General features: G+C 51.3%; 1 protein-coding gene across 1 annotated transcript in view; it reads left to right on the top strand.

The window, feature by feature from the left end:
• The window catches only part of vars1 (valyl-tRNA synthetase 1), a 56,909-nt gene extending 36,528 nt beyond the window's left edge, over positions 1–20,381 (top strand). The window contains 10 exon segments of the mRNA XM_055630398.1: positions 112–237; positions 1,966–2,070; positions 3,483–3,551; positions 4,085–4,163; positions 4,886–5,013; positions 7,787–8,029; positions 14,566–14,677; positions 15,370–15,542; positions 18,418–18,567; positions 19,534–20,381. Coding sequence (XP_055486373.1) covers positions 112–237; positions 1,966–2,070; positions 3,483–3,551; positions 4,085–4,163; positions 4,886–5,013; positions 7,787–8,029; positions 14,566–14,677; positions 15,370–15,542; positions 18,418–18,567; positions 19,534–19,602 — 1,254 coding nt within the window. The 3' untranslated portion in view covers positions 19,603–20,381.
• Positions 20,382–20,618: the final 237 nt, after the last annotated feature.

Here is a 20,618-nt window from a genome sequence, read left to right as displayed (position 1 = left end):
GTGAACCTACGCTGGGCTCCCTCAATAGCAAGAATGTCCTTCCTCAAAAACCCTTGCGTGAGGTTCGGTACTGAGCTGTGACATTAACGACTGTGAATTCTTCTTTGACAGACGGAAGACTTCAAGATCTTCTACCCAGGCACCTTGCTGGAGACCGGCCATGATATCCTCTTCTTCTGGGTTGCTCGCATGGTGATGCTGGGCCTGAAACTAACCGGCAAACTCCCTTTCAAAGAGGTACCAGCGCAGTTTAGTTCGGAGATACAGCGCCGAAACCGGCGCCTCGGCCCACCGGGTCCGCGCCGACCAGCGATCCCCGCACACTAACACTATCCCACACGCACTGGGGGCAATGTTTACATTTACACCAAGCCAATTAACCTGCAAACCTGCACGCCTTTGGAGTTTGGGAGGAATCCGTAGATCTCGGAGAAAACCCACGCAGGTCACGTTGACAATACGTGCAGGAGGAGGCCATTCGGCCCTTCGAGCCAGCACCGCCATTCAACATGATCATGGCTGGTCATCCACAATCAGTACCCCGTTCCTGCCTTCTCCCCATATCCCCTGACTCCGCTATCTTTAAGAGCCCTATCTAGCTCTCTCTTGAAAGCATCCAGAGAACCGGCCTCCACCGCCCTCTGAGGCAGAGAATTCCACAGACTTACAACTCTCTGTGAGAAAAAGTGTTTCCTCCTCTCCGTTCTAAATGGCTTACCCCTAATTCTTAAACTGTGTGGCCCCTGGTTCTGGACTCCCCCAACATTGGGAACATGTTTCCTGCCTCTAGTGTGTCCAAACCCTTAATAATTTTACATGTTTCAATAAGATGGCCTCTCATCCTTCTAAACTTCAGAGTGTACAAGCCCAGCTGCTCCATTCTCTCAACATATGACAGTCCTGCCATCCCGGAAATTAACCTGGTGAACTTAAGTTAAATGTAGTCAGCAACATATTTCCTGCCTCTAGAGTGTGCAATCCCTTAATAATCCTATGTACAGGTGCCAGGGGTTATGGGAAGAAGGCAGGAGAATGGGGTTAGGAGGGAGAGATAGATCAGCCAAGATTGAATGGCGGAGTAGACTTGATGGGCTGAATGGCCTAATTCTCCTCTTGACCTTTAGTTGGCCACTATTTGTATACATTGGGTGTGTAAGCAAAGAATATCACTGTGCCCAGCCTATTTTGAGGAAGGACATCCTTGTGATTGAGTCAGTGTGGTTCACGAGATTGATCCCTGGGATGGCGGGACTGTCATATGAGGAAAGATTGAAAAGACTGGGCTTGTATTCACTGGAGTTTAAAAGGATGAGAGGGGGGGGCGGGGGTCTTATGGAAACATATAAAATTATAAAAGGACTGGACAAGTTAGATGCAGGAAAAACGTTCCCAATGTTGGGCGAGTCCAGAACCAGGGGCCACACAGTCTCAGAATAAAGGGGAGGTCATTTAAGACTGAGATGAGAAAAAAAAAACATTTTCACCCAGAGAGTTGTGAATTTGTGGAATTCCCTGCCACAGAGGGCAGTGGAGGCCAAGTCACTGGATGGATTTAAGAGAGAGTTAGATAGAGCTCTAGGGGCTAGTGGAGTCAAGGGATATGGGGAGAAGGCAGGCACGGGTTATTGATTGGGGACGATCAGCCATGATCACAATGAATGGCGGTGCTGGCTCGAAGGGCCTCCTCCCGCACCTATTTTCTATGTTACTATGGATCAATAAAGTGTTGCTATTATTGACGTTGTTCCCTTTATCCTGTATCTACATGGCTCGATTGGAATCGCGTATTGTTTTTCCACGTTCTGGACGGACAATAGGCAATAGGTGCATGAGTAGGCCATTCGGCCCTTCGAGCCAGCACCAGCACCTTCGAGACAGCATGCGACGAAAGCTCTTTGCTGTACCTCGGTACGCGTGACAATAAACTAAACTGAACTAACGAACGTTTTCTCGCTGCGCGCTCAGGTCTACCTTCACGCCATTGTCCGTGACACCCACGGGCGCAAGATGAGCAAGTCCCTCGGTAACGTCATCGACCCGCTGGATGTGATCATGGGCATCTCGCTGGAGGTAAGAGTTGTCAGAGTTGTGAGTCTGTGGAATTCTCTGCCTCAGAGGGCGGTGGAGGCCGGTTCTCTGGATACTTTCAAGAGAGAGCTAGATGGGGCTCTTAAAGAGCGGGCAGGGGCTGGGGGAGGCAGGAACGGTTCTCTGGATACTTTGATCAGAGAGCGGTGCTGGATAGGGCTCCTCCTGCACCTAAGATAGCGAGACTCCGTCAGGGGCTGATGGGGACACAAACATTGCACTAACTCAGCGGGACAGGCATGATTGGGGATGGGGAGAGGCAGGTACGTGGTACTGATTGTGGATGATCAGCCATGTTCACATTGAATTTAGAAGATTGAGAGGGGATCTTTTAGAAACTTACAACATTCTTAAGGGGTTGGACAGGCTAGATGCAGGAAGATTGTTCCCGATGTTGGGGAAGTCCAGAACTAGGGGTCACAGTTTAAGGATAAGGGGGAAGTCTTTTAGGACCAAGATGAGGAAAACATTTTTTACACAGAGAGTGGTGAATCTGTGGAATTCTCTGCCACAGAAGGTAGTTGAGGACAGTTTATTTGGCTATATTTAAGAGGGGGTTAGATGTGGCCCTTGTGGCTAAAGCGATCAGGGGGTATGGAGAGAAGGCAGGTACAGGATACTGAGTTGGATGATCAGCCATGATCGCATTGAATGGCAGTGCAGGATCGAAGGGCCGAATGGCCTCCTCCTGCACGTATTGTCTATTGACATAAAAATGATTATGTATCTTTATTAATCTTTGTACGTCTGTACAAACCTGTACGTCTTTGGCGTGGGAGGAAACCGAAGATCTCGGAGATTACAAAATCATGAGAGGAATATATCGGGTAGAGTCCCTTGCCCAAAGTAGGGGAATCTAGGACCAGAGGATACAGGTTCAAGGTGCAGGGTTAAAGATTTAATAGGAATCCAAGGGGTAACTTTTCAACACAGAGGGGGTGGGTATATGGAACGAGCTGCCAGAGGAGGTAGTTGAGGCTGGGACTATCCCATCATTTAAGAAACAGTTGGACAGATACATGGATAGGGTTAGGTTTGGAGCGATATGGACCAAGCGCAGGCAGGTGGGACTAGTGTAGCGGGGACATTGTTGGGCCGAATGGCCTGTTTCCACACTGTATCGCTGTATGACTCTAAAACCCATGCAAGTCACGGGGAGAACGTGCAAACTCCGCACAGACAGCACCCGTAGTCGGGATCAAACGTCGGTCTCCGGTGCTGTGAGGCAGCAACTCTACAGTGCGCTCTCTTGAATAAATTCCCCGGGTTTTCGCTCGGGAGGAGCGTGTGGCTGCGGTGGTTTTGGGGAGGGGGGGGGGGGGGGGGGGGATAGTCTAGGTGGGGAGGGGGGTGCGGAGGAGTGGTTGATGTTCCCCGCTTGCTCTTCCCCACAGGGTCTGCACGCACAACTGTTGGACAGCAACCTGGAGCCCGTAGAGATCGAGAGAGCACAAGCAGGCCAGGTATGCCGAGCCCAGACCAGCCACGCTGCTAGCACACTGCGAGGGGCAGAGTGGCCTCATCCACTAACAGCACAGGGCGGCACGGTGGCTGAGCTGCTGTTCCACTCTCTCTCTCCCTCTCTCCTTCGTCCCCTCTCTCTCCCTCTCTCTCCCACCCTCTCTCCCTCCTCCCACTCTCCCTCTCTCTCTCCCTCCCTCACTTTCCCACCCACTCTCTCCCTCCCTCTTCTTTCTCCCTCTCTCCCCCTCCTTCTCTCTCCCCCCTCCTCTCCCTCTCTCCCCTCTCTTCTCCCAGGTCCCCTCTCTTTCAGTCCCCCTCTCTGTCTCTCTCCCTCTCTCTCCTCCTCCCCCTCCCTCCCTCTCTCTATCTCTCTCTCCCTCCCTCCCCCCTCTCTCTCTCTCTCTCTCCCCCCCTCTCTCTCCCTCCTGCCTCTCTGTCTCTCCCTGCCTCCCCCCCTCTTTCTCCCTATCTGGTGCTTTGAGTCACTTTAATCCCATTATTTTTCCTCTCTCCCATCCCCCCCCCCCGGCAGAAGTCGGATTATCCAAACGGAATTCCGGAGTGTGGGACTGATGCTTTGCGGTTCGCTCTGTGTGCCTACACCTCCCAAGGTAACGGGTTGGGGGGAAAGAAGGGGAGGAAGAGAAGGAGAGGGGAAGTAGCGTGGGGGAGGGACAGAAGGAAGAGAGCGGGGGAGAGAGAAAATAGATGCAGGAGAGGCCATTCGGCCCTTCGAACCAGCACCGCAATTCAATGTGATCATGGCTGATCATCCCCAATCAGTATCCCGTTCCTGCCTTCTCCCCATATCCCTTGACTCCACCAGCCCCTAGAGCTCTATCTAACTCTCTCTTAAATCCTTCCAGTGATTTGGCCTCCACTGCCCCCCTGTGGCAGGGAATTCCACAAATTCACAACTCTCTGGGTGAAAAAGTTTTTTCTCAACAGTGTTAAAAGACCTCCCCTTTATTCTAAGTAGTCGATGAGGGGGGGGGGGGGGGAGGGGAGGGGGGGGGGGGCAGGAGGAAGAGAGGGGGAGGTGGGTGAGCAAGGGAGAGGGGGGAGGGGAAGGTGTGGTGGGGGGCAGAAGGTCACATGGTGGGGAGTGATGGGCGAAAGCGTGGGGCAGGGGATAGCAGCGGTTCCTGATGGGCCGAAGGGCCTGCTCCTGTGTGTGTGTGTGTGTGTGATGGGGCTGGAAGCGGATGGGGGGGGGGGGGGAGGGGGGAAGAGGGATGTGGGAAGCGAGCGGGAGAGCAGGGACCTCAATGGGCTGAAGGGCCACATACACCCCCCGCCCCTTTGCTAGACGACTGACCCCTCTGCCCTGCAGGCCGGGACATCAATCTGGACGTCAACCGGGTGCTGGGCTACCGACACTTCTGCAACAAGCTGTGGAACGCCACCAGGTTCGCCCTCCGCGGCCTGGCAGCGGGGTACCAGCCCCAAGACACGGCACAGGTAAGCAGCACGCCCTTCCCCACTGAGTCCACGCCGACCATCGATCCCCTTCCACGCCCACCAGCGATCAATTTACCCTCTGAGTCCTCGCCCACCAGCGAGCAAGATCCCACTTCTGACACCATGTTGAATAAAGATCAGGCTGGCACAAAGTGATTAGAATCCTTAGTCTTTTATTAGCAACTCTGCAGAGGTAACTTAAAGAGCTTTCATCTCAGCATGCATACCACTAGTCAGAGAGAGAGAGAGAGAGAGAGAAGAGAGAGAGAGAGAGAGAGAGAGAGAGAGAGAGAGAGAGAGAGAGAGAGAGAGAGGAGGTTGAGAGAGAGAGAGGAAGAGAGAGAGGGAGGGAGAGAGAGAGAGAGAGAGAGAGAGAGAGAGTGAGAGAGAGAGAGAAAGAGAGAGAGAGAGAAAAAGAGGGAGGGAGGAGAGAGAGAGAGAGAGAAGAGAGGAGAGGGAGAGAGAAGAAGAGAGAGAGAGAGAGGAGATGCTGGGGAAGAGAGAGAGGGAGAGCTTGAGGAGGGCGGAGGAGAGTCAGTATGAGTGACACTAATCTATACCCACCAGGGTCCTCGACCCACCACGCGATCCCCCTTACCCACCGAGTCCACGCCCACCACATTCACATACTCTGTTGTGCTGCAGCAAGCAAGAATTTCATTGTCTCATCTGGGACACATGACAATAAAACTCTCCTGACTCTACTTTTTAATGTTGAGTAAATACATTTTTTGAATAAAATTTTTTAAGTAATCTAAAAAAGGGAGAAGAACTTTCTTCGGACTGAAGGCTTTTGGCTCTCCCTGGGTTTAAACGTGATTAATGAAGCAGGTGGACAACATTGCTAGAGATTAATGCTGCACATTAATCGCCAGGAAAACCTATTTTATTTAATTGGAAAGACTCTAATCCTCCGACCACACTCCATGGGTACTCTGAAACGATATCTGAAAAGTAGGAGTGACATTGTTGAACCCTTGGTTAAATTTGATAAGACCTGGGGAAGATTTATTCAACATTTTCACACAACACAAATTGTCCGCTCTCCAACCGTTATAATAATTCTTTTACCTTTATACGGTGGAACGGACTTGACGACAAACAGGGACTTCAATTGTTGAAATTCTTTGCAGCCCAGATTCAGTTTTTCTCTTTTTTTCTTTTTTTTCTTTTTATCTTTTTGTTTTTTTTATATATATAAGTTATCTTTGAAACACTTAACTGCATTTACATAGAGACCGGGAGGTCTATATGCAGGGCCGGATTTAGATGAAGAGAGACCCGAAGCTGTTGCACTTGTGAGGTCCCCCCTCCGCGTTGGTTTTCAGCGCTGGCGGCAAGGCAGCGACCGGACAGCAATGGCAGCCAAATCTCCCACAATTCAAAGCGAGGAAGAAAGTGCCCAGAGCCGACCAGTTGCCGTTGCATGCGCAGGGCGGCTGATGATGTGCTGGCCCGTGGTTGTGCGCATGTGCAGGGGGGGGAGGGGACGTGTAGGCCGCAGCAATGCGCATGTGCAAGGCGGCCTGCCGTGCCAGCGGATGAGGAGCGAGCGGAGCCCGGTGGCCCGGACACGGATAGCGGGGGGAGATGGAGAGAGAGAGATAGAGAGGGGGGCCCGCCCAGAGTTGAACGGTAGGTGTCCTGCCTTGGCCGGAGGCCCCCCTGGACCTCGAGGCCCTAAGCTTAAGCTTGTCTAGCTTATAGGTAAATCAGGCCCATGTCTATATTCAATGTGTATGTTGGCACTGGAGTCATATGTAGGTTATACCTGCCATTAATGTAACCCTGATCCCTATGTATCAATATCATTGTTATGTTGATCATTATTTTTTTTTGTTGTCTTGTTTTTGTTTTTGAAAATGTAGGTGAACAGAGGGATCTGGGAATAACTGTGCACAGTTCCCTGAAAGTGGAATCTCATGTAGATAGGGTGGTAAAGAAAGCTTTTGGTGTGCTGGCCTTTATAAATCAGAGCATTGAGTATAGAAGTTGGGATGTAATGTTAAAATTGTACAAGGCATTGGTGAGGCCAATTCTGGAGTATGGTGTACAATTTTGGTCACCTAATTATAGGAAGGATGTCAACAAAATAGAGAGAGTACAGAGGAGATTTACTAGAATGTTGCCTGGGTTTCAGCAACTAAGTTACAGAGAAAGGTTGAACAAGTTAGGGCTTTATTCTTTGGAGCGCAGAAGGTTAAGGGGGGACTTGATAGAGGTTTTTAAAATGATGAGGGATAGACAGAGTTGACGTGGAAAAGCTTTTCCCACTGAGAGTAGGGAAGATTCAAACAAGGGGACATGACATGAGAATTAAGGGACTGAAGTTTAGGGGTAACATGAGGGGAACTTCTTTACTCAGAGAGTGGTAGCTGTGTGGAATGAGCTTCCAGTGAAGATGGTGGAGGCAGGTTCGTTTTTATCATTTAAAAATAAATTGGATAGTTATATGGATGGGAAGGGAATGGAGGGTTATGGTCTGAGCGCAGGTATATGGGACTAGGGGAGATTATGTGTTCGGCACGGACTAGAAGGGTCGAGATGGCCTGTTTCCGTGCTGTTGTTATATGGTTATATGGTTAATAATAAAAAGATTTTAAAAGAAAGAAAGAAAGAAAAATGCTGGAGGAACTCAGCGGGTGCAGCAGCGTCGGTGGAGCAAAGATGCTGCCTCACTCGCTGAGTTTCTCCAGCATTTTTTGTCTACCTTCGATTTTTCCAGCATCTGCAGTTCCTCCTTAAACTAATGAAGCAGGGCCTGTTCTTGCAGCGCTCGGCACAGGAGAGCCTGATGGATCGCTGGATTCTCAGTCGCCTGAGCCACGCGGTGGAGGCGTGTAACCACGGCTTGAAGCTCTACGACTTCCCCGCTGTAACGACCGCCATCTACAACTTCTGGCTGTACGAGCTCTGTGACGTCTACCTGGTCAGTCTGACGGCTGTTATTTTGTTCTTTACAATACTATGTTATTTTATTCTTTACAATACTATGTACAGTAGATGCTGTATACTTGCCCATAGAAAATAGGTGCAGGAGTAGAGGCCATTCAGCCCTTCGAGCCTGCACCACCATTCAATATGATCATGCCTGATCATCCAACTCAGTATCCCATCCCTGCCTTCTCTCCATACCCCCGATCCCTTTAGCCACAAGGGCCACATCTAACTCCCTCTTAAATATAGCCAATGAACTGTGGCCTCAACTACCTTCTGTGCAAACAACTTCACTGGCTTCCCATCTCCCACCGGATCACCTACAAAATCCTGATCCTCACCTACAAAGCCCTCCACCATCTGCCCCCCCCCCCCCCCCCCCCCCATATCTCACTGACCTCCTCTCCCCCTACCAACCCTCACGGTCCCTCAGATCCACATCAGCCGGTCTCCTCCCCATCCACAAGTCCAACCTCCACAGTTTTGGGGACAGAGCCTTCTCCAGGGCAGCTCCCGGGCTCTGGAACTCCCTCCCCCAACTGATCCGCAATTCCATGTCCCTCACCATCTTCCAGTCCCTCCTCAAGACCCATCTCTTCACCTCTGCCTATCCTTAGCCCCACGTCCCCCTTTTCATCTGTGCTTGAATCGCCTCATATTGTGTTTTGAATTGAATTCTGTCTTTACTTTGTGTACTAGTCATGTCTCTACTATTTATTTCATTCCGCTTACATGTTTTTCCTCTACCTGCTAAATTTTTGTAAGGCGTCCTTGAGACTCTTGAAAGGCGCCCATAAATAACATTTATTATTATTATTATTAAGAGAATTCCACAGATTCACCACTCTCTGTGAAAAAAATGATTTTCTCATCTCAGTCCTAAAATACTTCCCTTTTATCCTTAAACTGTGACCCCTAGTTCTGGACTTCCCCAACATCGGGAACAATCTTCCTGCATCTAGCCTGTCCAACTCCTTAAGAATTTTGTAAGTTTCTATAAGATCCCCCCTCAATCTTCTGAATTCTAGCGAGTACAAGCCGAGTCTATCCAGTCTTTCTTCATATGACCCATGCCGACCAACTTGTCCCAGCTACACTAGCCCCCACCTGCCTGCGTTTGGCCCATATCCCACCATCATGAGAGGAATAGATCGGGTAGACGCCCAGAGTCTTTTACCCAGAGTAGGGGAATCAAGAACCAGTTGAATGGCGGGGTAGACTCAATGGGCTGAATGGCCCAGTTCTACTACTATCTGAATGACCTCCTGAAAACCCATACCTGCCCCACTCATTCTCGACACTAACTTTAGTCCAGGGACACAAAAAGCTGGAGTAAGTCAGTGGGACGGGCAGCATCTCTGGAGAGAAGGAATAGAATAGACAACAGGTGCAGGAGGAGGCCATTCGGCCCTTTGAACCAGCACCGCCATTCAATGTGATCATGGCTGATCACCCCCAATCAGTACCCCGTTCCTGCCTTCTCCCCATATCCCCTGACTCTGCTATCTTTAAGAGCCCTATCTCACTCCCTCTTGAAAGTATCCAGAGAACCGGCCTCCACCGCCCTCTGAGGCAGAGAATTCCACAGACTCACAACTCTCTGTGAGAAAAAGTGTTTCCTCGTCTCCGTTCTAAATTGCTGACCCCTTATTCTTAAACTGTGTGGCCCCTGGTTCTGGACTCCCCCAACATCGGGAACATGTTTCCTGCCTCTAGCGTGTCCAAACCCTTAATAATCTTATATGTTTCAATGAGATTCCCTCCATTCCTTCTAAACTCCAGAGTGTACAAGCCCAGCCATTCCATTCTCTCAGCATATGACAGTCCCGCTCCTCCCCCTCCCCTTCTTCCCTCCCCTCTCCTTCCCTCCCTCTTTTCTTTTGCCCCTAACCTCTCTCTCTCTCCCTCTCTTCCTTCTCTCTTCTTCTCTCTCTCCTCTCCCTCCCTTTCCTCTCTCCTTCCTCCTCTCCTCTCCCTCCCTGCCCCTGAAATCTGAGTTTTCCCCTCTTTCCTCTGTTTCTCTCTCTATCTCTCCCTCTTCTCTCTCTCCTCCCTCCGTCTTTCTTGTCTCTCTCTCCCTCTCCCCTCTCCTTCTCTCCTCTCTCTCCCTTCTCTCCCTCTCCCCTCTCCTCCTCCCCTTTCGTCCTTCCCTCCCCTCTCTCACCTCTCCTCTCCTCCTCCCCTTTCTCTTCCCTCCTCTCCTCTCTTCCTCTCCCTCTCTCTCTCCCCCTCTCCCTCTCTTCCTCTTTCCCCTCTTCCCCTCTCCCCCTCCCCTTCTCCCCTCCTTTCTCTCTCCTTCCCTTCCCTTCCTCTTCCTCTCCTCTTCTCTCCTCCTCTCTCTTCCCTCCCCTCTCTCTCTCTCTCGCAGTTCCTTCCCCTCCCCTCTCCTTCTTTTCTCTCTCTCTCTCTCCCCCTTCCTTTTCTCTCTTCTCATTTTCTCCTCTTTTTCCCCCTCCCCTCTCCTTCTTCTCTCTCTCTTCCTCTCCTTTCCCCCTCTTCTCCTCTCTCCCTTCTTCCCCTCTCTCTTCCTCTCTCTTGCTCTCTCTCTCCCTCTCTCTCTCTCTTCCTCTATCTCTCTCTCTCTCTCTCTCTCTCTCTCTCTCTCTCTCTCTCGCGCTCTCTCTCTCTCTCTCTCCTCCTCTCTCCTTCCCTCTCTCTCTCTCTCTCTCTCTCTCTCTCTCTCTCTCTCTCCCCCTCTCTCTCTCCCTCTCTCTCTCTCCCTCTGCTCTACCCTCTCTCCCCCTCTCTCTCTCCCTCCCCTCTCTATCATTCCCTTTCCCTCTCTCCCTTCTCTCTCCCTCTATTCCTTCCCTCCATCCTTCCCACACTCTCTCCATCTCTCCCCCTCCTCATCTCTCCTTCTCTTCATTCCTCCTCTCTCTCTCTCCTCTCCTCTCCTCTCTCCTTTCGTCTTCTCTCCTTTCTCCCTCTCTCTCTCTCCTCCTCTCTCTTTTCCCTCTCCCTTCTCTCCTCCTCTTCTCCTCCCCCTCCCCTTTCTCCCTCTCCCCCCTCTCTCTCCTCCTCTCTTCTCTCTCTCCCTCCTCTCTTTCCTCCCCTCTTCTCTTCTCCCTCCCTCTCTCCTCTTCTTCTTCTCTCTCTCTCTTCTCCCTCTCTCTCCTTCTCCCCTCTTCTTTTTCTCTCTCCTCTTTTTCTCTCTCCTCCCTTCTTTCTCCTCTCCTCTCTCCCCTCTCTTCTGTTCCCCTTCTCTTCTCCTTTCTCTCTCTCTCCTCTCTCTCCTCCTCCTCTCCTCTCTCCTCCCTCTTTCCCCTCTCCCTCTCTCTCTCTCTTCCCTCCTCCCTTCTCTCCCTCCTCTCCCCCTCTTCCTCTCTTCCTCCTCCCCTTTTCCTCTTTTTCCTTCTCTCCTCCCTCCCCTCCTTCTCCTCTTTCTCTCCTTCTCCTCTCTCCCTCTCCTCTCCTCTCTCCTCTCCTCTCCTCTCCTTTCTACCCCTCCCCCCACCCTCTCCCCCCCTCCCCCCTCCCCTCTCCCCCCTCCTTCTCTCTTCTTTCCTTCTCCCTCTCTCCCCTTCCTCCCCTTTCTCCTCTCTCTTTCTCTCTCCCCCCTCCTTCCCTCTCCCTCCTCTCCCTTTCTTTCCTCTCTTCCTCTCCTCTCCTCTCTTCTTCTTCTTCACCTCTCTCTTTCCCCCTCTCCTTCTCCTCTTCCTCCTCTCCTCCTTTTCCTCCTTCTTCTCCCCTCTTTCTCTCTCTGTCTTCTCCCTCCTCCCCTTCCTCTCTCTCCTCCTCCTCTTCTCTCTCTCTCCTTCTCTCCTCCTCTTCTCTTTCCTCTTCTCTTCTCCTCTCCTCCCTTTTCCTCTCTTCCTCTTTCTTCTCCTTTCCCTCCTCTTCTCTCCCTCTCCCTTCCTCTCTCTCCTCCTCTTCTCCTCCTCTCTTCTTTTTCTCTCTCTTGTCTCTTCCTCTCTCTCTCTCCCTCTCTTCTTCTTTCTCTTTCTTCCTCTCTTCTCTCTCTTTCCTCCCTCTCCCTCTCTCTCCCCCCTCCTTCTCTCCCTCTCCTCTCTCCCTCTTCTCCCTCCTCTCTCCTCCCCTCTCCTCTTCTCTTTCCTTCCTCTTCCCTTCCTCTCTTCTCCTCCCTTCTCTCCTTCTCCTTCCCCTTCCTCTCCCCCTCTTCTTTCTCCTCTTCTCTCCTCTCCTCTCCTCTCCCTTCTCTTTCTTCTCTCCTCTCCCCTCCTCTTTCTCTCTTCTCTTTCCTCCCTCTCCTTTCCTCTTCCTCTTCTCTTCCTCTTTCCCCTCTCCTCTTCCTTCTTCTCCCTTTCTTCTCCTTTTCCTCTCTCTTCTTTCCCCTTCTCTCCTCCTCTTCTTCTCCTCTCCTCTTCTCTCTCTCCCTTCTCCTTTCTCTTCCTCCTCCCCCTCTCCTCTTCCTCCTCCTCTCTCTTTTTCTCTTCCCTCTCTCTTCCCCTTCTTCTCCTCTCTCTCCTTCTTCTCCCTCCCCCTCTCTCTTCTCTCTCCTTCTCTCTTTTTCTTTCTCTCTCTTCGCCCTCTCTCTTCTCTTTCTCCCTCTCCCCTCTCTTTCTCTTTTCTTCTTCTCCTCCTTCTTCTCGTTCCTCTTCTCTCTTCTCCTCTTTCTCTCTCTCTCTCCTCTCCCCTCCTCTCCTCTCTCCTCTTCTCCTCTTTCTCTTCTCCTCCCCCTCTCCCCTCTCCTCTCTCCCCCTTCCCCTCTCTTCTCTCTTTCTTTCTCCCTCTCTCCCCTCTCTCCCCCCTTCCGACCCTCCCTCTCCATCCCTATCTCTCTCTCTCTCTCCCCTCCTCCAATTGCATTCTCTAGTTCATTCCCTCTCTGCTCTTTCTTGCATTTGCATTCTTTACTTTTGTCCCCCCTCTATCTCTCTTTCTTTCTCTCCCCCCCTCTCTCTCTCTCTCCTTCTCTCTTTCTCTCCCCTCCCTGTCGCTCTCTCTCTCTCCCCCTCTCCCTCTCCCCTTCCTCTCCCCCTCCCCTTCCTTCTTTTCCCTCTCTCCCTCTTTCCTCTTTTCTTCCCCCTCTCCCTCCCTTCCTCTCTCTTTTCCTTCCTCTCCTTCCTCTTCCTTCCTCTCCTTCCTCTTTCTCCTCTCTCCTCCCTTCTCCCTCTCTCTCCCCTTTCTTTCTCCTTTCTCTTCTTCTCTCTTCCCCCCTCTTCTCTTTCTCCTCTTCTCTTCCCCCTTTCCTTCCCCTCTCCTCCCCTTTCTCCTTTTCTTTCTTCTTTTTCTCCTTTCCCCCCTCTCTCTTCTTTCCTTCTCCTCCCTCTTTCCTCCCCCTCTCTCCCCCCCTCCTTTCCTTCTCCTCCTCCCCTTCCCTCTCTTTCTCTTTCTCCTCTCCTCTCTCTCTCTCTCTTCTCTTCCCTCTTTCTTCTCTTCTCTTCCCTTCCCCTTTTCCCCTTCTCTCCTTCTTCTCCTTTTCCTCCTCCCCCTTCCCTCTCTTTTTCCTTCCTTTCCTTCCTCTCCTCTTCTCTCCTCTCTCTCTTCCTTTTCCCTCTTCTCCCTCCCTTCTTTCTCTTCCCTTCTTTTTTTTCTCCATTCCTTTCCTCCTTCTTCTCTTTCTCTCTCCCTTTCTTCCCTCTCCCCCCTCTCTCTTCCTCCCTCTCTTTCTTCCCTTCTCTTCTCCCCTCTTCTCTCTTTCCCCTCCTCCTCTTTCTTCTCCTTCTCTCCCCTCTCTCCCCCCTCTTTTTCCCCTCTCCCCCCCCTCTTTCTTTCTCCTCCTCCGTTCCTCTCCCCTTCCTCTCTCCTCTCCCTCCTTCCCCCTTCCCCTGCTCCCTTTTCCCCCCCCTCTTTCCCCTCCCTCCCCCCTCTTTCTTTCTCTTCTCTCCTCCTCCCTCTCTTTCTCTTCCCCTCCCTCCCTCCCTTCTCCTTCTCCCCCTCTCCCCCCCTTTTCCTCCCCTCCCTCTCTTCTCCCTTCCCTCTCCTTCTTCTCCCCTCTTCCCCCCTCCTCTCCTTTCTTCTCCCTTTTTCTCTTTTCCCTCTCTTTCTGTTCTTCTCCCCTTCTCCTCTCCCTTTCTCTCTCTCCTTTCCTTTCCCTTCTTCTCCATTCCTCCCTTCTTTCCTCTTTTTCCTTCTCCCTTCTCTTCTCTCCCTTTCTCTTCCCTCCCCCCTTCTTCCCTCTCTCTCTCCTTCTCTTTTTCTCCTTCTTTCTCCCTTTCCTCTCCTCCTCTCTTCCCTCCTTCTTTTTCCTCTTTTCTTCTTCTCCCACTCTCTCTTTTTTCTCCCCTCTCCCCTCCCCCTCTCTCTCTTTCCTCTCCTCTTCTCCCTCTTCTCTTTCTCCTCTCTTCCCTCCCCCCTTCTTTCCTCCCCCTCCCCCTCTTTCTCCTCTTTTTCCCTCTCTTCCCTCTCCCTCTCTCCCCCTCTTCCCCCTCTCCTCTCTCTTCCTCCCTGTCCCTTCCTCCCTCTCTCTCTTCTCTTCCCCTCCCCTTTCCTGCTCTCTCTCCCTCTCTTCTCTTTCTCTCTCTCCTCTTTCTCTCCTCTCTCCCCTCTCTCTCTCTCCCCCTCTCTTCTCCTCTCTCTCTCTCTCTCTCTCTTCTCTCTCTCTCTCCCCCCCTTCCCCCCCTTCTCCTTTCTTCTCCTCCCTCCGGAAGAGGGAGGGGAGGGGGGGGTTTAGCGGGACGATGCCCGAGTTATTCCCATCTCTTCCCGCAGTGCGACTGGAGAGACGAGGAGCTGGACCGGAACGTCGACTTTGCCCTATCCATCATCCGCACTACCCGCTCCCTGCGGGCCGACTACAACCTGACCAAGACCAGAGCCCACTGTGAGTGTGAGCCGAGCTGTAGCGAGCCGTACCGAAGGGAGGTTCTACTGCAGTTGTACAGGGTCTTGGTGAGACCACACCTGGAGTATTGCGTACAGTTTTGGTCTCCTAATCTGAGGAAGGACATTGTCGCCATAGAGGGAGTACAGAGAAGGTTCACCAGACTGATTCCTGGGATGTCAGGACTTCCATATGAAGAAAGACTGGATAGACTCGGCTTGTACTCGCTAGAATTTAGAAGATTGAGGGGAGGATCTTATAGAAACTTACAAAATTCTTAAGGGGTTGGACAGGCTAGATGCAGGAAGATTGTTCCCGATGTTGGGGAAGTCCAGGACAAGGGGTCACAGTTTAAGGATAAGGGGGAATCTTTTCGGACCGAGATTTTTTTTCACACACAGAGAGTGGTGAGTCTGTGGAACTCTCTGCCAAAGAAGGCAGTTGAGGCCACAGTTCATTGGCTATATTTAAGAGGGAGTTAGATGTGGCCCTTGTGGGATCAGGGGGTATGGAGAGAAGGCAGGTACGGGATACTGAGTTGGATGATCAGCCATGATCATAATGAATGGCGGTGCAGGCTCGAAGGGCCGAATGGCCTACTCCTGCACCTATTGTCTATGTTTCTAAACTCCACTATGGGTTGGTATTGTTTCGAGGTTGTTAGGCCTCACCATTGTTAACCCTTTCAACAGGTTACTTGAAGTGCCAGGACCAGGCCACAGCGGACATGATCAGCCCCTTCTCTTCCTACATCCAGACCCTGTCATCCTGCATGTCGGTCAGCGTGTTGGTGGAGGAGAACTGCCCAGCGGGATGTGCGATCGGGATCGCCTCTGATCGCTGCTCGGTCCACCTCCTCCTCAAGGTAACTCGGCGGCCGCAGGGGCCGAGACCACCCAGCGAAGGGTCGCCAACGGTCCCCACCCCCAAATATCCACTGACTTGGCCTCCATTGCCCTCTGAGCCCAAACATGTATAGGACTCTGGTGAGACCACATCTGGAGTATTGCGTACAGTTTTGGTCTCCTAATTTGAGGAAGGACATCCTTGTGATTGAGGCAGTGCAGCGTAGGTTCACCAGATTGATCCCTGGGATGGCGGGACTGTCATATGAGGAAAGATTGAAAAGACTAGGCTTGTATTCACTGGAGTTTAGAAGGATGAGGGGGGGGATCTTATAGAAACATATAAAATTAAAAAGGACTGGACAAGCTAGATGCAGGAAAAATGTTCCCAATGTTGGGCGAGTCCAGAACCAGGGGCCACACACAGTCTTAGAATAAAGGGGAGGCCATTTAAGACTGAGGTGAGAAAAAACATTTTCACCCAGAGAGTTGTGAATTTGTGGAATTCCCTGCCACAGGGGGCAGTGGAGGCCAAGTCACTGGATGGATTTAAGAGAGAGTTAGATAGAGCTCTAGGGGCTAGTGGAATCAAGGGATATGGGGAGAAGGCAGGCACGGGTAATTGATTGGGGACGATCAGCCATGATCACAATTAATGGCGGTGCTGGCTCGAAGGGCTGAATGGCCTCCTCCTGCACCTATTTTCTATGTTTCTATATGTATGTGACAAATAAAGTTGTCTTGACCGGACTAGGAGAGTGAGACATCGCGGGAGATTTCTAAAAGAGGAGGGCGTGTTATTTTCTGTTAGTGATGAAGGATGAGCAGAGATTTAATTGTGGTTGTCAAATTTAAGGGGCGATCTCTTCAAGTAAAAACCTGCAAAACCTGTTTGCCTTAGGGGGGGGGGAAAGGAGAGGCCAGTGTTTTTTTTTTAAAATTTATTTTAGAAGGAACTGCAGATGCTGGAACAATCGAAGGTAGACAAAAATGCTGGAGAAACTGAGCGGGTGCAGCAGCATCTATGGAGCGAAGGAATGGGTGACGTTTCGGGTCGAGACCCTTCTTCAGACTGATGTGGGGGTGGGAAGAAGAAAGGAAGAGGCGGAGACAGTGGGCTGTGGGAGAGCCTTGAAGGGGAGGGGAAGGAGGGAGAAAGCAGGGACTACCTGAAATTGGAGAAGTCAGTGTTCATACCGCTGGGGTGTAAACTGCCCAAGTGAAATACGAGGTGCTGCTCCTCCAATTTACGGTGGGACTCACTCTGGCCATGGAGGAGGCCCAGGACAGAAAGGTCGGATTGGGAATGGGAGGGGGAGTTGAAGTGCTGAGCCACCGGGAGATCAGGTGGATGACGTGGATAAGCTTTTCCCACTGAGAGTAGGGAAGATTCAAACAAGGGGACATGACTTGAGAATTAAAGGACAGAAGTTCTTTACTCCGAGTAACTTCTTTACTCCGAGAGTGGTGGCTGTGTGGAATGAGCTTCCAGTGAAGGTGGTGGAGGCAGGTTCGTTTTTATCATTAAAAAATAATTATATGGATGGGAAAGGTATGGAGGGTTATGGTCTGAACGCAGGTGTATGGGACTAGGGGAGAATACGTGTTCGGCACAGACTAGAAGAGTCGAGATGGCCTGTTTCCGTGCTGTAATTGTTATATGGTTGATGCGAACTGTGCGGAGGTGTTGGGTGAAGCGATCCCCAAGCCTGCGCTTGGTCTCACCGATGTAGAGCAGCCGACACCTAGAGCAGCGGATGCAATAGATGCGGTTGGGGGAGGTGCAGGTGAACCTCTGCCACACCTGGAGAGACGGCTTGGGTCCTTGGATTCTTCCCCTAGATAACTACAATCTATTCGACATCTTCCTTGATCTGCGTCCCCTTTGATCACTGATTTTCACACCTTATCCTTCCACATCTCTAATGGGTCTCCTCTCCCCTGACTTTCGGTCTGAAGAAGGATCTCGACCCGAAACGTCGCCCATTCCTTCTCCCAAGAGATGCTGCCTGTCCCGCTGAGTTACTCCAGCATTTTGTGTCTGATCTTCAATGTAAACCAGCACCTGCAGTTCCTTCCTACACATGTTCATTGACATGTTTGGAGGTGCAGCGTGGAAACAGGCCCTTCGGCCCATCGAGTCTGCACCGACCAACGATCCCCGCATATTAACACTAGCCTACACTCACTAGGGACAATTTTAAATCGATAGGCAAGCCAATTAACCTACAAACCTGCACGTCTTTGGAGTGTGGAAGGAAAGCCGAAGGTCTCGGAGAAAACCCACGCAGGTCACGTGGAGAACGTGCAAACTCCGTTCAGACAGCACCCTCTGTGTGATAAAGTTACCCCTCGGATTCCCATTAAATCTGTGGAATTCTCTGCCTCAGGGGGCGGTGGAGGGCGGTTCTCTGGATGCTTTCAAGAGGGAGTTAGATAGGGCTCTTAAAATTAGCAGAGTAAGGGGATATGGGGAGAAGGCAGGAACGGGGTACTGATTGGGGATGATCAGCCATAATCACATTGAATGGCGGTGCTGGCTCGAAGGGCCAAATGGCCTACTCCTGCACCTATTGTCTATTGTCTAAATCTTTTCCCCTTCACCTTGAGCCCGTGTCCTCTGGTCCTCGATTCCTCTAGGAATGGGAGGAAAGTGAAGATCTCGGAGAAAACCCACGCAGGTCACGGGGAGAACGTGCAAACTCCGTACAGACAGCACCCGTGGTCGGGACGGGACGCGGGTCTCCGGCGCTGTGAGGCAGCAACTCTACCGCTGCCCCACAAGTGGGCGGGGTCGCTGGTACGCGCGGGCTGGATGGGCCGAAGGGCCTGTTTCCGCTAAACTAACGGAACAGTTTCTGATCGATTTGATTCCTTTTGCTTTCTCTCCACAAGGGACTGATTGATGCAGAGAAGGAGGTGACTAAACTCAGGAACAAACAGGGAGAGATTGAGAAGCAGATCGCAAAACTCAGGGAGAAGATGTCCATTGCTGATTACAGCACCAAAGTGCCTTCGAAAATCCAGGAGATGGAGGCGGAGAAGGTGAGAAGGGAGTTGGGAACGGGGGGAAAAACCAGGAACGGGAGTGATTTTGGATGATCAGCCATTTTCTTTAAAGGAATCAAGGAATATGAGGAAAAAGCAGGAATGGGCTACTGATATTAGATGATCAGCCACGATCATATTGACAATAGACAATAGGAGCAGGAGTAGAGGCCATTCGGCCCTTCGAGCCAGCACCGCCATTCAATGTGATCATGGCTGATCATCCACAATCAGTACCCCGTTCCTGCCTTCTCCCCATATCCCCTGACTCCGCTATCTTTTAGAGCCCTATCTAGCGCTCTCTTGAAAGTATCCAGAGAACTGGCTTCCACCGCCCTCTGAGGCAGAGAATTCCCCCAACATCGGGACTGTCCTATGTTGATAGAATGGAGCAGCTGGGCTTGTAATTGACTAATTAAATTGACTATTGTACACTGTGGAATTTAGAAGGATGAGAGGTGATCTTATTGAAACATATAAGATTATTAAGGGATTGGCAGGAAACATGTTCCCAATGTTGGGGGAGTCCAGAACCAGGGGCCACACACACACACACACACACAGAGTTTAAGAATATCTCTCTCTCTCTCTCTCTCTCTCTCTCTCTCTCTCTCTCTCTCTCTCTCCTCCTCTCTCTAAGGCTCTTTTTAGAACGGAGACGAGGAAACACTTTTTCACCCATAGAGTTGTGAGTCTGTGGAGTTCTCTGCCTCAGAGGCGGTGGAGGCGGTGGAGGCTGGTTCTCCGGATACTTTCAAGAGAGAGCTAGATAGGGCTTTTAAAGATAGCGGAGTCGGGGGATATGGGGAGAAGGCAGGAACGGGGTACTGATTGTGGATGATCGGCCATGATCACATTGAATGGCGGTGCTGGCTCGAAGGGCCGGATGGCCTCCTCCTGCACCTACTCTCTATGCTTGTGAGTTTTTTTAATTGTTTGTTCCTGTACCTTCCCGCCCCACAGTTGAGGCAGAGTGAGACGGAGCAGCAGAAGGTGGAAGAGGCCATGAGGAACTTTGAGAAGATGCTGTGAATGGGTGAAGGCCAGGGTGCCGGTGGCGTGGATACTAACGGCTTGGCGCGGTGACGCAGCGAGTAGAGGCGCCGCCTGGCGACGCCCGAGACCCCGGTTCAATCCCGACCCCCGGTGATGTCTTTCTACGCGGAGTTTGTGCGTTCTCCCCGTGACCTCCAGATGCCCCCACATCCCAAAGACGTGCGGGATTCCAGGTGAATCGGCCCCTCTGTAAATTGACCCCTAGTGGATGAGAGATTGGGATAGTGTACAACTAGTGTGAACGTGCGATCGACCGTTGGTCGGCACGGACACGATGGGCCGAAGGGCCTGTTTCTGCGCTGTACCTCCAAACTAAACTACCGTGTGATTGGGCGATCGACCGCTGGTCGGCACGGACACGATGGGCCGAAGGGCCTGTTTCCGCGCCGTATCTCTAAACTAAACTACTATTTTTGATTGATTTTTTTTTTAAACTCGAGAGAGCTCTTGAATGAGCTCGCACAGTGGGACAGGGCCCTTAACACTATCCTACACACACCAGGGACCATTTACACTTATACCCAAGCCGATTAACCAACAAACCCGCACGTCTATGGAGTGCGGGAGGAAAGCGAAGATCTCGGAAGAAAACCCACGGGGAGGACGTGCAAACTCCGCGCAGACAGCGCCCGTAGTCGGGATCGAACCCGGGTCTCCGGCGCTGCGAGGCAGCGACTCTACCGCTGCGCCACCCCCTCCTCTCGACTTGATCAACAGACACTTGTTTAAATAAAGATTTATTGTTTCTTCATAAACCATTGCCTTGTCGAGCATTTTAAAATGTGTCGGAAGGAACTGCAGTCGCTGGTTTAAACTGGATACAGTGGCTTGCAAAAGTTTTTCAAACCCCTTGAACTTTTCCACATTTTGTCACATTACAACCACAAATGTAAATGTATTTTATTGGGATTTTATGTGATAGACCAACACAAAGTGGTGCATAATTGTGAAGTGGAAGGAAAATGATACATGGTTTTCAAATTTGTTTTACA

This window comes from Leucoraja erinacea, unplaced genomic scaffold (genome assembly GCF_028641065.1).
Source record: "Leucoraja erinacea ecotype New England unplaced genomic scaffold, Leri_hhj_1 Leri_366S, whole genome shotgun sequence".
In the NCBI taxonomy this organism is placed as follows: domain Eukaryota; kingdom Metazoa; phylum Chordata; class Chondrichthyes; order Rajiformes; family Rajidae; genus Leucoraja; species Leucoraja erinaceus.
This window is presented reverse-complemented; position numbering and strand designations above follow the sequence as displayed.